At 32.1% G+C, this 20,673-nt stretch overlaps 2 protein-coding genes and 1 long non-coding RNA gene across 10 annotated transcripts; 2 read left to right on the top strand and 1 right to left on the bottom strand.

The window, feature by feature from the left end:
• Positions 1–494: 494 nt before the first annotated feature.
• On the top strand, positions 495–5,834 carry MAN1 (LEM domain-containing inner nuclear membrane protein MAN1). Of its 2 annotated transcripts, XM_012284705.2 has the most exons (12): positions 498–1,007; positions 1,087–1,333; positions 1,619–2,301; positions 2,379–2,481; positions 2,550–2,761; positions 3,445–3,659; positions 3,729–3,857; positions 3,950–4,079; positions 4,417–4,690; positions 4,773–4,994; positions 5,070–5,254; positions 5,338–5,834. In XM_012284705.2, exons 2-12 carry the CDS (start codon positions 1,167–1,169, stop codon positions 5,463–5,465), a joined length of 2,448 nt encoding a protein of 815 aa, XP_012140095.1. In that variant the 5' UTR covers positions 498–1,007; positions 1,087–1,166; the 3' UTR covers positions 5,466–5,834. The 2 variants fall into 2 exon arrangements, with proteins under 2 accessions (XP_012140094.1, XP_012140095.1); XM_012284704.2 differs by having other exon boundaries at positions 495–1,333.
• A 2,212-nt stretch (positions 5,835–8,046) lies between these two features.
• On the top strand, positions 8,047–9,636 carry RpL9 (ribosomal protein L9). Of its 2 annotated transcripts, none has more exons than XM_003703083.3 (4): positions 8,047–8,199; positions 8,732–8,870; positions 9,061–9,388; positions 9,510–9,636. In XM_003703083.3, exons 1-4 carry the CDS (start codon positions 8,120–8,122, stop codon positions 9,614–9,616), a joined length of 654 nt encoding a protein of 217 aa, XP_003703131.2. In that variant the 5' UTR covers positions 8,047–8,119; the 3' UTR covers positions 9,617–9,636. The 2 variants fall into 2 exon arrangements, with proteins under 2 accessions (XP_003703131.2, XP_076385549.1); XM_076529434.1 differs by lacking the exon at positions 8,047–8,199 and adding an exon at positions 8,213–8,317.
• On the bottom strand, positions 9,284–20,596 carry LOC105662432 (uncharacterized). 6 transcript variants are annotated; one of them, XR_013037465.1, is made up of 9 exons: positions 17,418–20,596; positions 16,093–16,761; positions 13,557–16,006; positions 13,369–13,480; positions 11,452–11,621; positions 11,182–11,236; positions 10,691–10,888; positions 10,503–10,607; positions 9,284–9,857 (listed from the first exon to the last, which is right to left on the bottom strand). It is a non-coding gene; the product is annotated as an uncharacterized LOC105662432 (long non-coding RNA). The 6 variants fall into 6 exon arrangements; XR_013037466.1 differs by having other exon boundaries at positions 13,856–16,006; XR_013037467.1 differs by having other exon boundaries at positions 11,452–11,560; positions 13,856–16,006.
• Positions 20,597–20,673: the final 77 nt, after the last annotated feature.

The raw sequence follows: 20,673 nt of genomic DNA, 5'->3' as shown, positions 1-20,673 counted from the left end.
CGTAATTCTTGATTATATATGCATTCTATCATAGACGAAGTAAAGCATTGATACTGTACTTTGTATTATGAAAAAACGTTAATAATTCCGCGCATTTCGACTAAGTTCAGACGGTTCCTTACTTGTCAATGTGATGCCAATCTATCAGCTACTGCTCATTTCATAGTCGCATATGCGGTGAACAAAAATATGCAAGTAGCTCGCAGAACTGATGACACAGGAAGATATACTAAGCAAAAGGTCACTGGGTATATACACTTGATGACAAGAAAGCCGTTATAACGCATGCGCGTTACCCTTGGCTACGAGTTGTTTGAAAACCAATTAAATCTGTGCGAATGAATCAAAATTGATAAATTTTTATTCAGTACTACGGTTTTCTCGCGAAATCTCAATGGCATCGAGAAAAGTTTTTTAACGTAATTTAATATCAAGTTCGTTTTAAACACAAAAAAATGTAATAACCAGATATTATTCGTTCTACGCAAAAAAATACTCGGATAACGACTCTTTGTTTATTCTACACATATCAGCTGTAATTGGCTGGATCATACTCTGTAACCAAGAGCAACGCGCATGAGTATTTCAAATTTTCATTGTGCGTACTGCACATACTCAGTGGGCAAAAGTTTATCATATGAGACACATTATTTTTTCCTCCTATCACATATTTTTCAGCACTCTGTATATGACTAATAATTTGAGTAGCAGATGGTAGTGGGGCAGCATTAAATGGTAGGGAACCTGCTAAAGTTAGCTGAGTTGCGCAAATCACGTATAGTCCATCGTAGACTGAATAACAGTAAGAGCTTTGTGAATCGAATGGGCTATCTTAAACAACTTTATTCTATGACTATAGACAATAGGGTTGAGTAGCGTGAAATGGTGTGAACGAGTATGCGCGGAATCACAACCGTTAGAAAATTGCGCCATTTTTTAGTTGTAACCAAGATAATTTTTTGAGTGTCACAGTGTTATACGAAATATTTATGATATCGTGAACGGTGGTACGTATACAAATTAGTTGTAGCGTGAATTTTTAACTGAGTGATTACCGTCAAGCGCAATTCTAACTACGCTTCGTAGGAGTACCAACGCAAGCTTCGTGCACGAGGCAGCATTTTTACCGGGTTGTTTTAACAAGAGTATTTGTTTCTGTAAACAAAATGTCGGTGGATACGCTTAGTGATTCGGAATTGCGTCGAAAATTGATGGAATATGGGTATCCAGTTGGTCCAGTGACGCAGACCACCAGAAAGATTCTTGTAAAAAAGTTAAAAAATCTGATTGAAACCCGAGGCGGTACAGGGTCACGACATTCATTGGCTGCCAGGTACATTAATCTTTACTATATACTTTAACACTTGCATTTCTGTAATTTTCAAACTTTCTGCACTAATTTTGTCCAACTTTTGCATTACAAAATATGGATATACAACATTTTTTATTTTCTTATTGCTTTTGTTTATATAAAGTATATTCCATATTTGTTAATACATGCAAAATATTTTACTATGTATTTATATTTTTTTGATTGTACTGTATATTATATTAAATATATACAATTTTCACTTAATAAAATTAAGAATAAAATTTTTACTTAATGTTTATTTATTAGATATAGCAGCGAAGATACAGATGACGATTCAAGTTCAACAGTCAGTAAAAAGAAAAAGACAACAGTGAGTTCCAGAAGACAAACATTAGCAAATCCAATGCCTCCACCTTCGCCAGTTTTAGCTTCTTCTGATGTAAACATATCAAAAAATATACAGAAAGATAAAGTAGTAGATTCTGAATTTAAAGATCCAATAGCACCAGATTATGATGGTTCTTCAACCTTTACAACACGGACAGTAACAAAAACTATTCATAAAAAATACTCAAAATCTAACAAAACATCAAGTGTAACTGATGGGCTAGAAACTGGCTCCGATTCAGATGTCATTGAGGAACCAATTAAATCTTACTCACCGTCTAAATATTTATCAAGTGTTGGAAAATCTCATGACTCTGTGTCATACAAGCACAATATATCTGATCAAGACCAAATTCCTAAATCATATGATGCAAAATCAAGATCTATTCATACGATAAAAGACAACAAATATAATGAACCATTTTTTGATTCAAACATTTCTCCAATACAACCTACAACTGAAGATACATGTACAAAAGACAATACAAATCAAAGAGATCTGCTGGCTAATTATGAAACACCATTTCTATCAGAATTTACAAGGAGGCTTAGCTCACGATCAACTATAAATTTACCATCAACATCATTATCCAATCTAAAAAGCAAGTTCTATCAAAATTTTAGTAAAATCGGTGTCATATGTATTAACACATTTGTTATTCTATCTTTTACTTTGTAGGTCCATCTTCATGTCTCTCATCAAATGTACCAGACTTAAAAGAAAAAGATTCAAATGGTCATTTTTCGTCCTTGCGATCATTATATTCCTCTTCAAATGCTAGGTAAGCATAAGTTGAAACAAATTACTTTCAAGCTAGAAATGTATTATAATAACATAAATATTCTTCAGTTCAAGACACACAACATCGCCCCTCGATAGACCTCGAGAAACAATGAGTAGAACGTTTAAACCTACAACTACGAACAGAGAAGATACACGCAATAATCAGAACATGGTGTCTGTGATTTTAGTTGTGGTACTTGCTTTATTTTTTGGAATACTTGCCGTTATATACATGGGACTTGGTGGAAAATCAGAAACTTTTCCATCACTTTCAACGGGTAGGTATTCTGAATTATAACAACTGTTTACATTACATACATATATAGTAAAATACATTAAACAATAGAATACAAATGATATATTTTAACTAGTACATAATTTGTGGGGAAAGCTTTTTAAATAAATTTATTAATATTAATAATAAGTGCATTGCAATATGTACAGTGTGTATTATGAACTTGAAGTTTTTAAAGTACAAAAAAATAAAAATAAATTTATTAACGTAACTATTTATTAATTTGTTGCATGAAATGTTTATCATAGTGACCAGTATTGTATTGAGATTGTTAGATTTATTGTCGAGAATATTAAAATTTGTTTTAATGAATTGAGAATTTTTAACATATCACTAAATAGTGATTTATACAAATTTGATAGTTTAAATCATTGAACAATATGTAATCAATTTCATAATACTCTGCTTAAGACATGTATCGTTTTTTTTTAATATGTATAATAAAATAATAAGTATACTGATGTATTAATTTTAATATTTTATTTCCTTTCCCATTATGACAATTTTATCCTGTTTTCTATTATTTCTCGCGTAAAATATTTAAAACATCCTCGACTGTATGCATGAAACGAATACAGAAGTATACAGTAATTTTTGTTTTTTAAAGAAATTGGAATTAAATAACATATTTGGTAATCAATTTTAGATGTACATTTTGATTTATAGATAGCAACATACCACTGTGTTTTCTTGAGGATGACCTTGAAACACCTGGAGTTAACTGTGTAATGAAAGAAAACGTAGATTCTGTACTGCAACTATTGAAGCGACTTCAACCAATTCTAACAAAAAAGGCAGTGTCCATGATATGCGACAATTCTAGCGAAACGCCTTTTTTAACTGATTCCGAAATTATGCAAATGTTCACAAGTAGTAAAGTGGTATGTTGAAATAATTATGATGGAATTGAAATTGTTAAACGTTTTATCATGCATTGACTAATTTTACAGACGAGCCTGGAGGTAAAGGAAGATTTACAAAATGCACAGTTACTCGTTATAAAGAATCCTAAGTGGGGTATTTCCCTTGTAGATATAAGTGACGATAACGGAAATCCTGGAGATGTTCTGGATTCTTTGGTATTGTAAAAAAGTTTTCTGATAGCGCTTATCGGTATTATTCGCTTTTATGATATATACAAATTAAAGAAAAAGGCATCCGTTTCTTACAGGATAAACTATTTTCTACACGTTTAAATGGGAAAGTTGGAATGGTGATCACAAACCCGGAATTGCCAATGAAATGTCTAATTAAAAACAAGCTATTCACCATATTTTCGTCCCTTCTAATTGTGTCACTTGGTAAATTTTTGACCGACTTATTATGGGAAGAAATTTGTTGAAAGTATAATGACAAGGTTCTATAACGCAATAATGTTCTTATATTAAAACATTGCGTTTTGTTCAGAGTTTAATACTTTAATTAATGCTGTAATTTTGACATATTAGTAAACCGTTTCTTCTGTTCTACAAATAATGTTTGTTATGCGATGTTCTTGTGCATGCAGTGTCGTTTAATTTTTTTTAATATGCATGTATTATAATATACGATATTAGACTGAGAATACATTGTATGTGTTGTATTCTATATCATACTAATTTAGCGTCACACATAAATAACATTGCAATATATTCTCAGGCCTTCTAGCAGCTATAGGGATGCAGAAATTGTTTGTTTGGTATATAAGGTACAAGAAAAGTACCGAGAGAGAAGTGTTTAAGCTCGTTAGCGAGATCATTAATATGGTTGAAATGCATCATCAAAATGCGGCTATTGCAACGCCGGGTGGCACGCAAGAAAGTTTCCTTGCCATAAATCATGTGCGCGACAATCTTATCCCTCCTAAAGATCGTAAAAGAATGGCAGGACTATGGGAGAAGGCAGTGAAATTTTTAGACGAAAATGAATCTAGGTGAGAAAGAACCGAGTCACCATATATTTTGCCAACATATAATGTACTTCCTATGTATCAAACAAAAAGTATTCGTTTTCAGAATTCGAAGGGAAGTACAACAGGTTGCCGGAGAGGAATTTCACGTGTGGCGCTGGCTACCCAACAACAATCTTAACAAATCAAACACACAAATGTTTGTTTTAAATAAAAAGGCCAAAGTCTGGCAGGGCCAAGCATTTGAAACGATGGAAGGTTCTGTTAATAGTCTGACCTGTTCGCCAACACCGTGTTTAAAAATAAGGCATATGTTTGATGCAGACGTGTAAGCATTTTCACTATTTTTCTACAGTTTTTACTGTATGTATTTACTATATATTTATCGTTTGTATGTGTTTAGAGAATTTGAAGATGATTGGGAAACAAAGGTACAAGATGCTATTCTAGAGAAGTGTGGTGAGGGCGTAAAAATACTCCACATCCGTGTAGACCGTGGTAGTCGAGAAGGTTGTGTTTATATGAAATGTATGTCACAAGAGGATGCAGGAAAAGCTTACAGGGCTTTGCATGGCTGTTGGTTCGATGGTAAGAGTTTACTAGATTTCTGGTATAATATTCAAAATGTTAATACACACGCACATTTAATATTTATTATTGCTTTTCTTCAGGCCATTTAGTAACCGTGAAGTACCTGAGATTGGAGAGATACCACGAGAGATTTCCAGATGCGCGCCGTTGTACAACACCTTTAAAACCAAGTAACAATCAACGATTATCCATGCAGGCAGAATACTAGAAAGAGTGTTACGTGAATATAAACTAACAAAATACCTCTTTGCTTGTACGCGTAAGATAACAAGCAAACTTTGAATTTTTGCCGCTAAATGATTGTTTGCGGATCAGAATCTACGAGATACTTCTATTTTTCGCTCTGAAAGAGAATAGAACTTCGTACTATCGCGCAGGAGTATGAAGTCCGTGGGACTTGTAATTGTGTGATAGTATTATAAGAATTGAAGAGGCAGAGACTTTTTATAAGCATTTTCGTTTTGGATTTGTAACTTGTATATTACGTTCTATCGACTTTTTTTAAAAGAAGGAAATTGAAAACTAGACTTGGCGATTATATTATTTATGAAACTACTATAAATAAGTGTAAACAACATCATTTTGCTGTTGCATTTTAAGAACTCTTTTCCAAGTAGCAATATACAAGTCAACGATATGCATATCTAAATTTATATGCTCTAACGTATTTTTTTGTTTTCAAAGATGAAATGAAAACTAATAAATTCATAATGTAATACCTAATCCCATTAATTAATAGTAACTTCGTAAACTATGTAGTTTGTTGCTATTAAATAAATATAAATTTTTTGTAACGCTTAATACGAGAAAGTTTCATAGGATATTCTACGAAAAAACCTTGATGTAAAATACGACATTTCATTGTCGCAAAGACATGATATTGTAATCTATAATATAGTTCGTATTCGAATCTGATAATTATAGTCAATATGTAGATATAAATTAATGATATACTATAAAGAACAGAGAAAAAGAAAGATGTTAAATATTTTAAGTATTGATTGTTTTTTTTTACTTTTATTAGTAATTTTATTTATTAAACTGCAGTACACGTGTATTGTAAAATACAGTTTATTTTATATTTTATAGTAAAAACATCTTAGTATTTTCTTCTAAGCATACTAACGTATACGATGTATATTGCTACTTAAAATAATGATAAAATTAAGTTTTGTATTTTATGTACTTTCAGACAATATTCGAGAACCATGTATGTTTACTTTTAAACGAAATTTTGAAGAAAATCTTTTTTGATACTGAGCACAGTTTTCTTTAAATTATTTATCATCACATTTCTTTTTTTTTTTACAAATAGCATTAAAATTGATACAGACATAAATTAAGCTACCATTTTGTAACTGAAACAATTTAACAAAAGTAACAGCTTCTCACGAATATTGAAGCTTACAGTACAAATTAAGGTCAATAAACATAGAAACTTCATTTGAGGCATTAAAAAAAGGCTCTACAATTCTTTTTTAAATTATATATTTACCAGATTTCAATATTCCTAATTCAACACTGTTTGATATGTAATTTAATTGCATTAACATCTCTTATACATATATATATATATATATATATATATAGTACATATTTTAATGTATATACACTTTATTAATAGTAAAGATAAAAAGTATGTGTATAACTTCAATGTGATTCCTCAAATGAGGTACATGTATATTAACATAATCTAAAGATAAAACATATTACAATAGTACAGAGAAAGTAGTATTTGCAACAAAACATGTATGATTTTCAAGTGCACAAAACTTCTTAATTAGTTACAATACAGTTTCTGAGGAAAAGGTCAATTTTAACAATCACTATAAATACATTTACCAGTATTTGCAACAAATTAAAATAGAGTAAAATTGGTTTGTAAAAGTACTAAAAATATATGTTTATATGACTTAATTTTTATATATAAATTATGTAATGACATTATAGATATTGTTATCCTTTAAATGTATATAAAAATGGAGCAGATTTCACGTTTTAAAAAAGTTCTTGAGATTTTTATGTGTTGACAAAAGTTTAATATCTCAATAAACATTAAATTGTATACAATATATATTATGTGAGTCTATGATAATTATATTTTCAAAAACATTATTTAATGTCCATACATTCAACCCTTTTTACCACATATTTACATATTTGAGTAAACAATGAAATTATTTATTATCATGTTCCGTTGTATGTTAAGTTTTTTACATTTTGTCAGTGAAATGTTCGTTTCGTACTTCCATGGTTTACTGTTATATCATTTATCAATTCCTATACTTGCTTCTCTTTATTGAAAACAATACATTGTTTATAGCAACGATGAATAATATCACAATGATATTATAATACCGTAATATAATCGGCAATTGTACAGTCATACAAGTACTTACTTTGTTTTGGTAGAGAATCATTATAAACCGTTCTTCTCAGCTGAGTTCAGAGCCCTGTTCATCTCCAGTGTGGTGCCAATCTATAGGTCACTTCTTACTTTAAGGTAATATACACGGTAAACTAAATATATGAATAGCAGAAAAGAATAAGATGTATGTTCTGTATAGAAGAATATACTAAATTTAAAGATCACTGTATGTATACGTTTGGCAACAGAAATATAGTAGAACACTGCATTATCCCTAACTTTGGACCAATCAAAGTAGACCTGCGCAGTACAGTTGAAAATTTTGTCATTTGACATAATTTCACTGCGAAATAAAAAATATATAATATAAAATTTTACTTATTAGAAAGTATCTTATGTTTTCTCATTTTATTATTGATGCAACGAAACACTGTACATTATAAAAATCTCCAATCCAAGTATAATACATAAAAGAGAATATGGTTTTCTAGTCTATGTTACATTTACTCAAGGCAATACAGACATGCTTCCACAGCGCCTCGGTCTTTTCCGGTCATCCCGTAACGTGTGTGAGGTAATGAAATCTTGAATGAAAAAAGATACTTTGTGAAATCCACAACAATCTAGCAATGCAATAAACTTTATGCCTTATTATTCGTGCTGTTTAATATCGTATAATATATTTAAGCAAGGCTAAGTATTATTTATGGGAAAAGTACTGATTTCATTCACATTAAAATCTAACCTTGTTTTTTAAATTTTGTAAACATTCTTCTCTGGATTGAAATTTTGTTATCGTTATTTTTATTTAATCTTCTAAATTAATTATTATATGAAGGCATACAAATATACCAATTGAAATACACTTGTTTTCCTTATGTTAAATTTGTTCAATTGTTGACAGCTTGACATGTTCCTAATTAAACATAACCTACAAATTCTTATACTGTAAAAAGTATTGTTAATATTTTTAATGTCTAACATATTTTAACTACTCAAGTTTATTGTGTTAAAGTTAAATGTTAAAATATAGTTAATACTTATAATGTACTATGATTTTATTTTCAAGGATTCTGTTGTAAATAATATTTTGTTATACATTACAGGATGAAGCAAATCGTAACAAATCAAACTGTGAAAATACCTGAGGGATTGACTGTTACAGTCAAGTCCCGTTTGGTTACTGTTAAAGGACCAAGGGGTGTTCTTAAACGGTCTTTCAAACATCTTGCACTTGATATTCGTGTAAGTAAATGTTTGTGTTTCTCAGTAATTATTAATAAAAGGTATTTGAACCTAAAATATAAGAGGATGATATCTGGATTCCCCTTCATTTTCTCATAGATGATAAACCATTATCTGATTAATATAATACTAGTAGCAAGTAGTCATATGACTTAATGTTCTTCTTAAATTAATTTCTAACTTTTTTTAGATGGTCAATCCCAGGCTACTTAAAGTGGAGAAATGGTTTGGAACAAAGAAGGAATTAGCAGCTGTACGTACAGTTTGCTCTCACATTGAAAATATGTTGAAAGGAGTAACTAAAGGATATCAATATAAAATGAGAGCTGTATATGCTCACTTTCCCATTAATTGTGTTACAACTGAAAATAACACAGTAATTGAGATCCGTAACTTCTTGGGAGAAAAGTACATTCGCCGAGTAAAGATGGCACCGGGTGTAACTGTTACGAACTCGGCCAAACAAAAGGATGAACTCATAATAGAAGGAAATTCTTTAGAGGACGTCTCCAGATCTGGTAAATATTAATATGTGTCTATACACTCCAAATTAAAAGAACACAGACTTTATTGAAGTACTTGTGTTTCTAATAAATGTATGTCTGAACAAATTACATTAATGAATAATTTTTATTTCAGCTGCCCTTATACAGCAATCTACAACAGTAAAGAACAAGGACATTAGAAAGTTCTTGGACGGTCTCTATGTATCTGAAAAAACAACAGTTGTACAAGACGATGAATAAATTTTATTTACAATGTGAAAGCGACTCTTATTAATGTTATGTTATTGACCTATTATTATGAATAAATACCTAATTTTATATTACATATGAGAACGTGTTGAAGAAGTATTGGATAGCCATATTTTTATAAATATTGTATGAGTAAGAATATATTAATGTATATACTCACTCCAAATTCCGATTGTAACATTTACAGGAAATTTATGATTACATGGTGACAGTCGTGCATGTAGATAAATTCCTGTAAAGTAAATAATTTTGAGTAATTAATAAACGATTAGTTAACGATTGCATTACACGCATATCCTTTAGTCACAAAACAATATTAAAAAGCAGGAGGTCGGGTCAATGGTCACCCTAAGTCATACTTCATTGAGATAGTGACTTGTTAGATGACAGCAGCCTGTTGACTCTTATTTCGATGCATTACTATTCAATATTATAATAAACAGTCCAATTGAATAGGTAGTTAAATATTTAGTTAACGTAGTGGACGATTATACATAAACGTTCAAAAATATTTAGAAAAGAATTTTAATGAATATAATCTTTAAGTGAATAACTTTCATTTATTATAATCCTTATTAAATATTAGTAACTATAAAACAAACAAAGATGCGCAATCTCTCTTAATCAAGAAGATACCTTTATACCTCACTATGATAAGATTGATTGAAATCATCCTTTTGAACGTGCAAGTTACTAGTATATCGATTGTACTAATTATGAAGTGATTACGTATCAATAAATTTTTATTATGTCACACTTATGTGCCATTACTCAATGTGGAACAATATTAATTTTATGTATAAATTTATATTATGTTTCCAGGAAGAGCGTAAAATACTTTCTTTTGACCTTGTGCGAATATTTTACATAAGCTTACAAGTCCATTGTAATCGATGATAAACTTATGTATATTGTTACTGGAACTCGAATACATAGTAGTACTATTCCAATATCGTCTGCAATCAATAGAAGTTTCTGGGTTCTGAAAGTTTTGAGAAATATTGATTAACGATAGGATCCAAATATAATTGAAAGTTAATTACACGACAATTATCGGAATATTACAGCTCTATGCATATAGCGTGATGACTGTGTGTGGCAGTCTACTGCGCGGCTATATACAGCGTGATGGTACGGTGAATGGCAATACGTGACGTCGTAACTTGAGAAGTGACAGGTTCTTAAATTTTCCGTAAACTCTTCTTAGATTGATCTTGAATGCATAACATGCTTTCTAAGTTACCTTCAAATTCTCCCACGATCCTACAAACAGTGTATCAACCATTAAAAAACGTAATGATAAACTATCGTGAATTGTTAATGAATATGATAATTTTCAGAATGTAAACTAATAATTTACATAACAGGAAAAAGGATAGAAATGTTGAATAAAAAAAACAATAAAAATTTATTTATGAAATGGAAGAATCATAATATTTTTTGAATATATCTTTAGAGTTATTTTTAACTGAGTGATTTCAAAATTTCTTTTTACGATTACTAGCTTTATTAACTTCCTCGTATTAATTATTTATATTAGGAAAATCACACCATACCTTAATAAGACGACGTCCGTAAACGCAATCCACTCGTATGTTGATAGCACACGATCTAAATCGAAAAACAATTTTTTTAAAACAAATTTTGAAAATAAACGTTACTAAGCAAAAAAAGTCATTCGATTAGCAATGTTAATTCGGTAGTTTGACTAAAATCGATCATTAAATTGGTTGAGTTAACGATGATCTATGAGAAATTTCAATTATCATGACAGTTCCGATTTTTTAGCCATAAAAAAAATTATTACCGATAGTCTGAAGGATTACCTGTAAAATTTGAAAGGTTAAAAAGTCTTCAACTTAGAGTACCCTCTTATATTCCGTGTAAGGAGGGTTATGTATCGTCAGGTGCAATATCCAAAGTTTGATCAACACTCTGTTCCGATCGATAAACATAATGCATCATATTTCCAGTTATATCATAATTATCTTAAATCCTATTATTAACAAGAATCTGTAGTTATATTATGTAATAAATTCTGTTTGATGAAACGTATGTATAAAATTCTAGGGATCGTTGTTTTCAATGACAGACGTCTTCGTATAAATCGTATATTGATAAATATAGGCATAGAAACATAAGTGGATAATAAACCATTAACTTGCACTCATTAAGCGTGTTACTACCTGTTTTGTTCATTAGCATTATAAGAAACTATTGCTGTCACGGAAGAGGAAGTGTAAGATCGAACAAGACATATCATGCAATGTACCATTTAATATCGATGATCGAGTATGCGACATCGATTACTTTTAAAATTCTAAATGCCAAAATTCCAAAGTCTCGAAAACGATGATCGAGTTCGCGATATTTCGCGAGTGATAGCAAGGTGACTAATCCGCGCGCATTTTGGTTACAATAGAAAGTACTGTCTCGAAAATAACATATTTTCGACCTCTAAGAAATGAATGGATTAAATGTCGTGTCAAAGCGCGAATTAGGAGTGGTGAAGCGAAACAGAAAAAAAAGAGAGAGGGGCGAGATGTTGTTGATCGGACGGTCGAGTAGTGAGGGGAATAAAGAGATGATAGAGGGAGGTAGTAAAGGGAGAGAACACGCGTGTCGAGTGCAGTATTCGATCGACGGTAGTAAGCGGTTCTGATCTCGCGCATGTCAGGCCCTCTACGGTATTTTTAGTAAATTTTTGTAAGTGGTCATGTCCACGACACTTTTGCCCGCGCTTTCGTAGTAATAAGTTCGCATTCGAATCGAGATTAGCCGTTGATCTCGATACGCGAATATTTTCAATCACGTATCGTTCGTGAAGCGGTTAGTGTGAAGCACGAAGGGTCAAGTCAGAACGCTGTCAAAGAAATTAGCTACCGTTTTCGCACCCTCTTTACGGTAAGTGCGTATTTTATCGATGATAAGTCCAAAATTACTCGACAGTACGCTGTAAACAATTTGTAATGCTGGTGGCATATATTTTCGATATAATTTCGATTGTATCGTTACTGCTTGAGTAATCGTGAACAAAGACCGAACCGTAAACAGACATTGCAGAACAAAATGTAAATATTTATTGAAGTTTGTTTTTATGGCGTAAGTTTGATTATAATGCAACTGTGACATTACACGAGAAGAAATAGAGCGTTGATGATGTGCTACTTTTACACAATTTGTAATTCTGAAATACAATCTTTTGAAAACCTGCTCATTTCAGTTATCGATAGTTCGATATTATCTGCTTCTGTCAGAAGCATATCTAAATGATTTTAATTACTAGTAACGACAAAGTTTTTCTTTCAGATCTTACGTTGAAACTTAGTATGCATAATGTATCACACTGATTTCTTAAGTTTGAAGTAGTTAGCAAGAAATTATTGAAAGAACTATTTAGCATTCTGTCACCAGTCATAGTGAGTGGAATAAGGTTTATGGGAATGAATTAATGTATGCATACGTAACAGTGTTACAAGCATTGATTATAAGAATTTCGTAAAACGTTTACAAACAAGAATATTTAGTTGACACACATGCTCGATTTTGGCCGATCGAACTTCACACTTCGAGATAAATCGATTCGATTGCGCGGGGATACTACTCGTAGTGGTACAACATTTGGTCTAACGATAAAATTCGCGTCTACTTTCACTAAAAAAGAGTGAATGGCCTGTCTGATGACAGGTGTATAATTTTATGTCTCGAAATATTTCCAATGATTTAGATCGATCTGTACTTACATCTAACGTAACACACTGCCCTACTTCCTAACACCTTTCAAGGAAGTTGACGGAGATTGCACACTTATCTTGGATTTCGGGTAAACGGGACTACATTCAATGACCAACATATCTATAAGTGAACAAAGTGACATTCAATTTATTTCTGAAACGTAATAAATATAATGTGTAGTAGAAAATATCCATACTGTATATGCAAACTAGAAAACGACTTGAACGCGTAGTGAAAACAGTTGCTGGGCCTGTTTGAGCAAAAAAAAATGAAGCGTTTACAAATTTTTTCAAACGCGAACTAACGGTCTCCAACCTTTCGAAACTCGAGTCGTGTCATATTACCACAATACGAAAGCAATAAGATTATATGAACGTCGGGTTATTCTTTATGTACAGTTAGGTTAGTAATAAGAAAGTTAGCGAGTTTTAGGTTACGATTAAACATGGGTATTGTTTAGAAGTACTACTTTTTTTATTTCTTCAAGTTTTTTACCTGCTGCGTTATACAATTTTTTATTTATCACACTGTTTTCTAAATGATTAAAAATATTTCAGATTAACCTAACTCGTTCCGCATCATTTGGAAATCAATTAGTAAACATCGATACGAAGATCGAACAGTGAAATTGCAGCATATGACCGACTGAACTTTGTTTGCATCATGTCCTGCGTATACGTGTGCAATATTGGATTTATTGATCATTTTGTTATCGCGGAAGTATTTACAAGAAGATAGTGAAAAATCCATCGGATTGTCCAATTTATTTTTCGTCGTTATCGAACTTTATCGTTCGATGATGTTCTATAAGAAATACGCTCAAGATAAAAGTATAGTTAACTATTTCTTGTTTGATAGTAAGCTCGTCTTTATTAAATTAATAGATACGAATGACTGCACTGTTCTTGTAAAATATCACAGTACTTTTCGTTAAGTAGTTTGATATTCGATACGATCGAAGTTTACTCGATAAAATAAATTTGGAGATTACTTGTTCACTCGTTTCATTTTCGCTGAAATATAGCGCGCGGTATTATAATATGTGGTTATGTATTGCGTGACAGTAGATGTCACACAACGCGTATGGCGATATAACACGTGGACATACATATATGACGTATAATATAACGCACGATCAGATAACATGACATACCACACTATGGTCATATAACAAGTAGTAATAATACTCTACAATATGTAATTTACATAAATTAATAAACATATACATTTTTTAAGTGCAAACTCGGAAGTTTATCAAGGCTTCTTTTTTGTTAACTCGTATTATCTTTGTATTTCTAATTTGATGATAATAATGCAGCGACACATTTCTTTTTTGCGATAAACGGAAGCTATTATTAGGAATAAGAAAAATACTGTTTCTTATCGTCAATCTTAGTTGCGGCAGAAGATCTTTTGTCCTAGTCTACAGGAACATCGAGGAAAACACAATAGCTTTCGTTTAACCTACATATACAGTTTTCAGTTATTTAATGTCTAAGTGAAAGTAACCAGACAATCAATTTTCCATGTAATTTTCATAAGCGTATTCCTTTGATTGAACGGTACTAATCAAGAGAAGAATATATGATAAATATTGGTTCGCGTTAATTACACGTTGTTCAAAACCGGTTGATTTATTTATAAAAACAGCAGCGGTGAGTCAGGAAGACGAGCGTCTAACGGAAAGAACAAAAGTCGTTTCAACTAGCTCGCAAAAAAGTTGCATGATTAATACCATAAACATCGGTAAACTTATCTCTTCATATAAATACATTCGGCAATAAATTGAAATAAATTTCAATAAGACGCAAGTGCCAATTTATGATGCTAATCGCGTTTAATTGACTTTAAGAATTTTAGATTAGAACAGAAAGTCCAGTAAGACCGTATAAAAACACATGTAACGTAATGTCTTAATTAAGTAATTATTGACTAATCTGTATAATTTGTTTTAACAGATATTGACATGCCCTGCTCTATTATGCTAATTATGGACGCAAATACTATTATATAATGCATCCTTAATAAGCAGAAAAATTAATACATAATACATGATGCAATGTGATATATGTTCTTTTTACATGAAGTAATTTACTAGACATTACAGTACATGCTCTTTTGCAAAGCCGTCGTGAAAGCTTGGGAACTCGGATAAAAATTTGAAATCTCAAAATAAGATATGGGACTTATGCGTTTAAGAGATACAGATCTCCACGTTTAACAATAAAAGTTATTACTTTTACGAAACTTCTTTCGAGACATGTACAGTAGGGCTTCTGAAAAGTTCTACGACCTCGTTGTATCGAGGTGAAGACTAACGCGTGCGTACATCGGTGTAAAATGACCGGTATCTGGTTTTTGAACCATGAATCACAGATCTGCTATGATGGTATTCCTGAGTCGGTTCCAGAATCCTCATCGTTCGTTGTCATGACCTCAGCGAAAGTACGTTGCACGCAATAAATGCAATGTTGTGTAAATCTTTGTAGAAAGCTGCGGGTGATGAGCATTAGAACAGCGGATAAATTCTCGTCAAAAAGTTGTTGCCAGAATATTCGCCATAAAAAAGAAGCAAGATTCTGAACAATTTTCAATATAGTCTGTCGCTTATTCGTATTCGCAATATAAAGTAGTTGCTGTTGCAATCTGTTGCAAACAGAATAAATTAGAATAATTATCAGCAGTGATCATAATATTTTAGTGGTAAGAAACGTGTGTTTAAAAATAATTACCTCATTCGAAGTGAAAAAAAAGAAGTTGATCCGTTGAGCAAGGACGTTTAATCGCGACAAAGGCGCTGGTGCCGAGAACAACAAACGTTGAACTTGAATTCGTGTTGTCCTCTTTCGACGTATTAGCTCGGATCTTCACAATAATTTTTGCTGGACTTTCATTGTTGATTCATACCATGCGATAAGATTTGCAATGTACTTCGACCAATCGTTATAAATCATAATCATTATGTTACAAATGGACCGATCAAAGTGAGCAATAAATTTTCTGCACGAGCGGAGTTGATATTTTTACATTGTAACGATTCCACAGTTACAACTTGTCGGAAGCTAAACAACGTGCACTTGATGATTCATTTCTCGCATTCACTTTGTTCGCGTTGTAACTGTGAAGTAATTATTGTTCGAGAATCTCCTTTCCCGCTTCTGTCGGATATCCATTTTTTTATTCGACAAATCTGACAGAGTTTCAAGCTGCCCCAAGTTGATCGACATTACTAGAGTTTTGTTACATTCTGAGACAATGATGGTTGTTTAATTCCATAAACAAGATTACGGTTATCTCCGCGCAGATAGTCCACTTCGTTCTCTTTGAGGAAGTTTACTCAGCGATCAACTGTTTCAATGTCGTCCATGTCCTCTTAATGATGCCACACGCATTGTTGTCCCCTTTGTGTTGAATTTACATGAAAAAAATTGATACAGATTATTTTGACATCGTATATCGATATATCGATAAGTATCGACAAGATATCGATGAAGAACAGATAATTAAAAATGAAGAGTACTGTTTGTCATTACCTTCTTAAGAAACGTTGATAATTACATAAAAATAAGAAAAAAACGGACATTAAAAAGATATAAGGTTAATTGTATCCCAATAGTCACATTAACTCATTCTTGATAGTGGCTGTTTTTTGCTCAAATCGCGTCAAAGTATACTAACAATTGTCATTTGCATTGCAAATTATTTTCAAAGTTTTGTACGAATCGTTAGTAATTTACACGTCAGTTGCAAGAGTGTATGTTTTTTCGTAAGATTAATGTTTTTTTTGCTTTTCTTGTAATCCGGTTTTTAATACAAACTAGGATATAATGTTTCGCGTTATTTTTTTTGTGACCTTTGATCGCTTGAAGCACTTTATCTTTCTCGGAATCTTTACCAACGATCACCATTCCTTATTTTTTGTTTTTGAGAAAGATCAAATGATTGTAGAAATTTAATCTTGTAAACATGTAATACATCTTAAAAGTTACTAAATAGTATGTTAATGCTTGTAGAATCGCTCCAAAGTACAAGATTCGAAGAAAGGCGTATAATTTACCTGAAATTTATCGAGGTATAGCAGAACGTTCTTTCCGCAGCATTTTCCGTGTCATTGTTCACAGAAAAGTTAAATAAGTTATATTAATTTAATAGGAATCTCTGATGTACATATTTTACTAGTATTTTATGTGGTTTTGTGTCATGTCTCATCGTATGACGTAATCCTTCTGCACGTGTTTTGATAAAATACAAACAGAAAGTTCCAAGTCCAGTAACCTTTGTTTTCCACAGTCGTAATCTAATCTACTCGCAAATCGATGACGAACTTTCGCGGGAGTCTTATTACATCCGTTTCAAACTTCACTATCAATACATTTATGCAATTTAACTTGTAAAAATACCTTCCGGTTTAAGCGTTAAATCGTTAATGATTATCTGCGAGCTGCCAAAAGTATCGGGGCAAAGTTCTTGAATCTCGAAAGTGATGCATGGCCGTTCGATCAATCGATTGATTCAACTCCGCCGTTTAACCGTCCGAATCGAAAGTACGAACGTTAGCGTCGAATTAATCTTGACACTTTGAACATTATTTGCTACTTGGATGACGATTTCCTGTGTGATTAAAAAATGATGATTCTCAATATCTACCGGAAGTTGTTGACTAGATTTTATGTTCTAAATGACATCATAATTACGAATGTAGTAGGCGCTTTTGTTCCGATTGTATTTAAACGAAATGTTACATATTTGGAGATGAAGTATACGTATAAGTACGCGTTTTGAAGGTTAGATTCTCAAATTTGTATATCTTATTTTACACAGATGGAGATGTGGACTAATTGTAAGACACCTTGAAACATTTATAGCTTGCATTATTAGTACATGTAATACTAATGTTATTCGTAATCTTTTTCATCTTATTAACTATTCTATTATAGAAAATTCTAGACCATGAGCGATTGCCATGGACTCAATCTTGCTTTTTGCTCAACAAAATAATTATACCAATAACAGATAGAAAAACAAAACGTTATAAGATGAAATGGTAAAGAATCTTTTAAATCACGTTATAAAGACGGATCTACGTGTTCTGACTAGCATTGTGCTTTTTAGGATAATTCCTCTTCTTTGCTGAACGACGAATGATCTCAACATACTTTTTATGCAACCTTTACTGACAAGGTCACAGCAGTCCACGAAATCATTTACACCTTTTTCCTATTTAACACACAATGCTATTACTGTATATTTCTGTACTCAGAACTCGAATCATTCAAAGGTTTAAATATATCGCGTCGATCTGCATCGACTCTCAATCGATGGAGATTTACCGACATTGGGTTATTCGTGTAAAGATCAAATTTCCAGCGATCACGTAAGCGAAGCACGTTTATCGCTGTATATTATTCGATGCTAAAATCTATGTGATTTTGCACTGAATTTTAATTCACTGACATTGATATTCCATTTCTTAGGCAACAGATAAGGCCATCGATGGAATGATTTTTTCCTCACTGTATTAATTATTGGTAATGGGATTTATGAATGTTTTTAATTCTTGGATGTCATTGAGGTGACTGAGACATTGTAGGGTAGGTTAGGTAAGTTTCTATATGGAAAATGGCGGTTAACGAAAGGAGGTCTTATCATTTATACAAAATGGGGGATATTAAGGGGATGTTAATATTACATACAAATATCCAAACCTCCAAATCCCCAAATTTCAAAATTCTTAAATTTTGAATTTCTTCTACATCATCATTATTCCTATGTAAATGTTGTTAAATGCTATATTTATTTCATTAATTTTTCATAGGTGTTCACATACACTTTGAACCCCTTACGTCAGCTCTATATGTCAAGACTCATAAACTTTTTTCCCTGCATAGATCAAGATTACCTTGGACCGGAGGCCTTTTATTTATTGGTCCACTGACTGATTGTTCGATGAATAGCAGATTACGTGGATAACTATAAGATTATTTGACGACTCATCTGGAAATCGTCAGCGACGATTCAAGGTCTCGGCTACATTCGTATACTTGTATTCTACGTTCAAACTGATTTCTTTGAAATCGATATGTAAAGCATATAATGAATATTTCATGATACGCAATGATTTCTATGTATTAATGCCTGTCAATTATAATTAGCCTCATCAGCTGCAAATTACGTAATCACTGTATATACAATTATAAATAACGTAAACTTATTTAGGGTTCTCAATATTTTGTGACAGCTAACTTAATACTAAATGTTGAGAACCGTACAGTAATCTAATATTGATCCAAAGTCTATTATCTCAAGCACGTGACCCTGCAATTGTTTCCAGATGACTTTTAAGTCCAAACAACTGTCTCTAATGAAACAATAGAATCAAGTGCAGCAAAAAGCGAGATAGGAAACGGAAGATGAACCGGCGATGCAGAGGAGCGCGAAAGGGTTACCCAATGACCTTGAACGGCGTCGTTGATGTTGACCAAGCTATAGTATAGAAGCAGTTCACTCAAACCTGTTTAAATATTCTAAACACCGTAACATAGCAACTATTGGATTCAGGTTATTGGAATGGAACATTTTTCACTACTTTCCATCACCCATTCTTATTCAAATTTACAACTGTGAATTAGAGGGTAGCATCGTGCTACGTTTATTTAATGATAAGTTCCATTACATTAACAGTGAATGTAATCCAACCTAATGTTTGCAACTGACATAGTTATCGTTTCTAGTTTAAATTTGTTTCGTTTATGTAAGCAGGTTGATAGCAATGTTGTCAGAACTTGGAAAAATGCACATACCACTTTTCCTATTAGATAAAGTTTGTAATGTACACTTTTACATTTAATACTTTCAAAGCAACGTTATGAAAAGATAGGAGTCTCAAAGTTATGTTTGGGACATGAAGCTATTAAGTTGCATTGTTATTTAAATTCGTGTCCCAAATTTTTGCCTCCTAAATTTAATGAATCTAGAAATTCCAAAGTCTCTGTAATTTCCTCTCACGAACAATGAACTGTATTATTAATCGAACAATAGTCGTAAAAGTCGTATACACTCAACCTGTATGAATTATTGGGTTAATTGGTCAACGACTGCTGCCGTCTTCCGGTCGTTAACGCGGCCGCTATTGAGTAACAAATTCGTTTGGCTGAAAAGAGTGCAAACAAACAAGAATTCCACCTAACGTATTTTATTCACATTCAATATAACAATGCGGTTCCCTCTTGTTGCAGTTGTACAGTGCGCTCTCCTATGTTGAACTAATTGGTGGGCGTTCGAGCGTTAATACCCTCGGCCAGTTGACCAGCTCG

The sequence above is a fragment of the Megachile rotundata genome, chromosome 3, assembly GCF_050947335.1.
Source record: "Megachile rotundata isolate GNS110a chromosome 3, iyMegRotu1, whole genome shotgun sequence".
Taxonomy (NCBI): Eukaryota; Metazoa; Arthropoda; class Insecta; order Hymenoptera; family Megachilidae; genus Megachile; species Megachile rotundata.
The sequence above is the reverse complement of the archived record's forward strand: the minus strand, read 5'-3'. Positions and strand labels throughout refer to the sequence as shown.

Coding starts and splice junctions, on each gene's coding strand:
- MAN1 (XM_012284704.2), top strand. CDS start 1,167: ATGTCGGTGGATACGCTTAGTGATTCGGAATTGCGTCGAAAATTGATG. Junction 2,302..2,378: donor ATCATTATCCAATCTAAAAA/GCAAGTTCTATC, acceptor TTTACTTTGTAG/GTCCATCTTCATGTCTCTCA. Junction 3,858..3,949: donor GAGATGTTCTGGATTCTTTG/GTATTGTAAAAA, acceptor CGTTTCTTACAG/GATAAACTATTTTCTACACG.
- RpL9 (XM_003703083.3), top strand. CDS start 8,120: ATGTTACATTTACTCAAGGCAATACAGACATGCTTCCACAGCGCCTCG. Junction 8,200..8,731: donor CATCCCGTAACGTGTGTGAG/GTAATGAAATCT, acceptor TATACATTACAG/GATGAAGCAAATCGTAACAA. Junction 8,871..9,060: donor ATCTTGCACTTGATATTCGT/GTAAGTAAATGT, acceptor AACTTTTTTTAG/ATGGTCAATCCCAGGCTACT.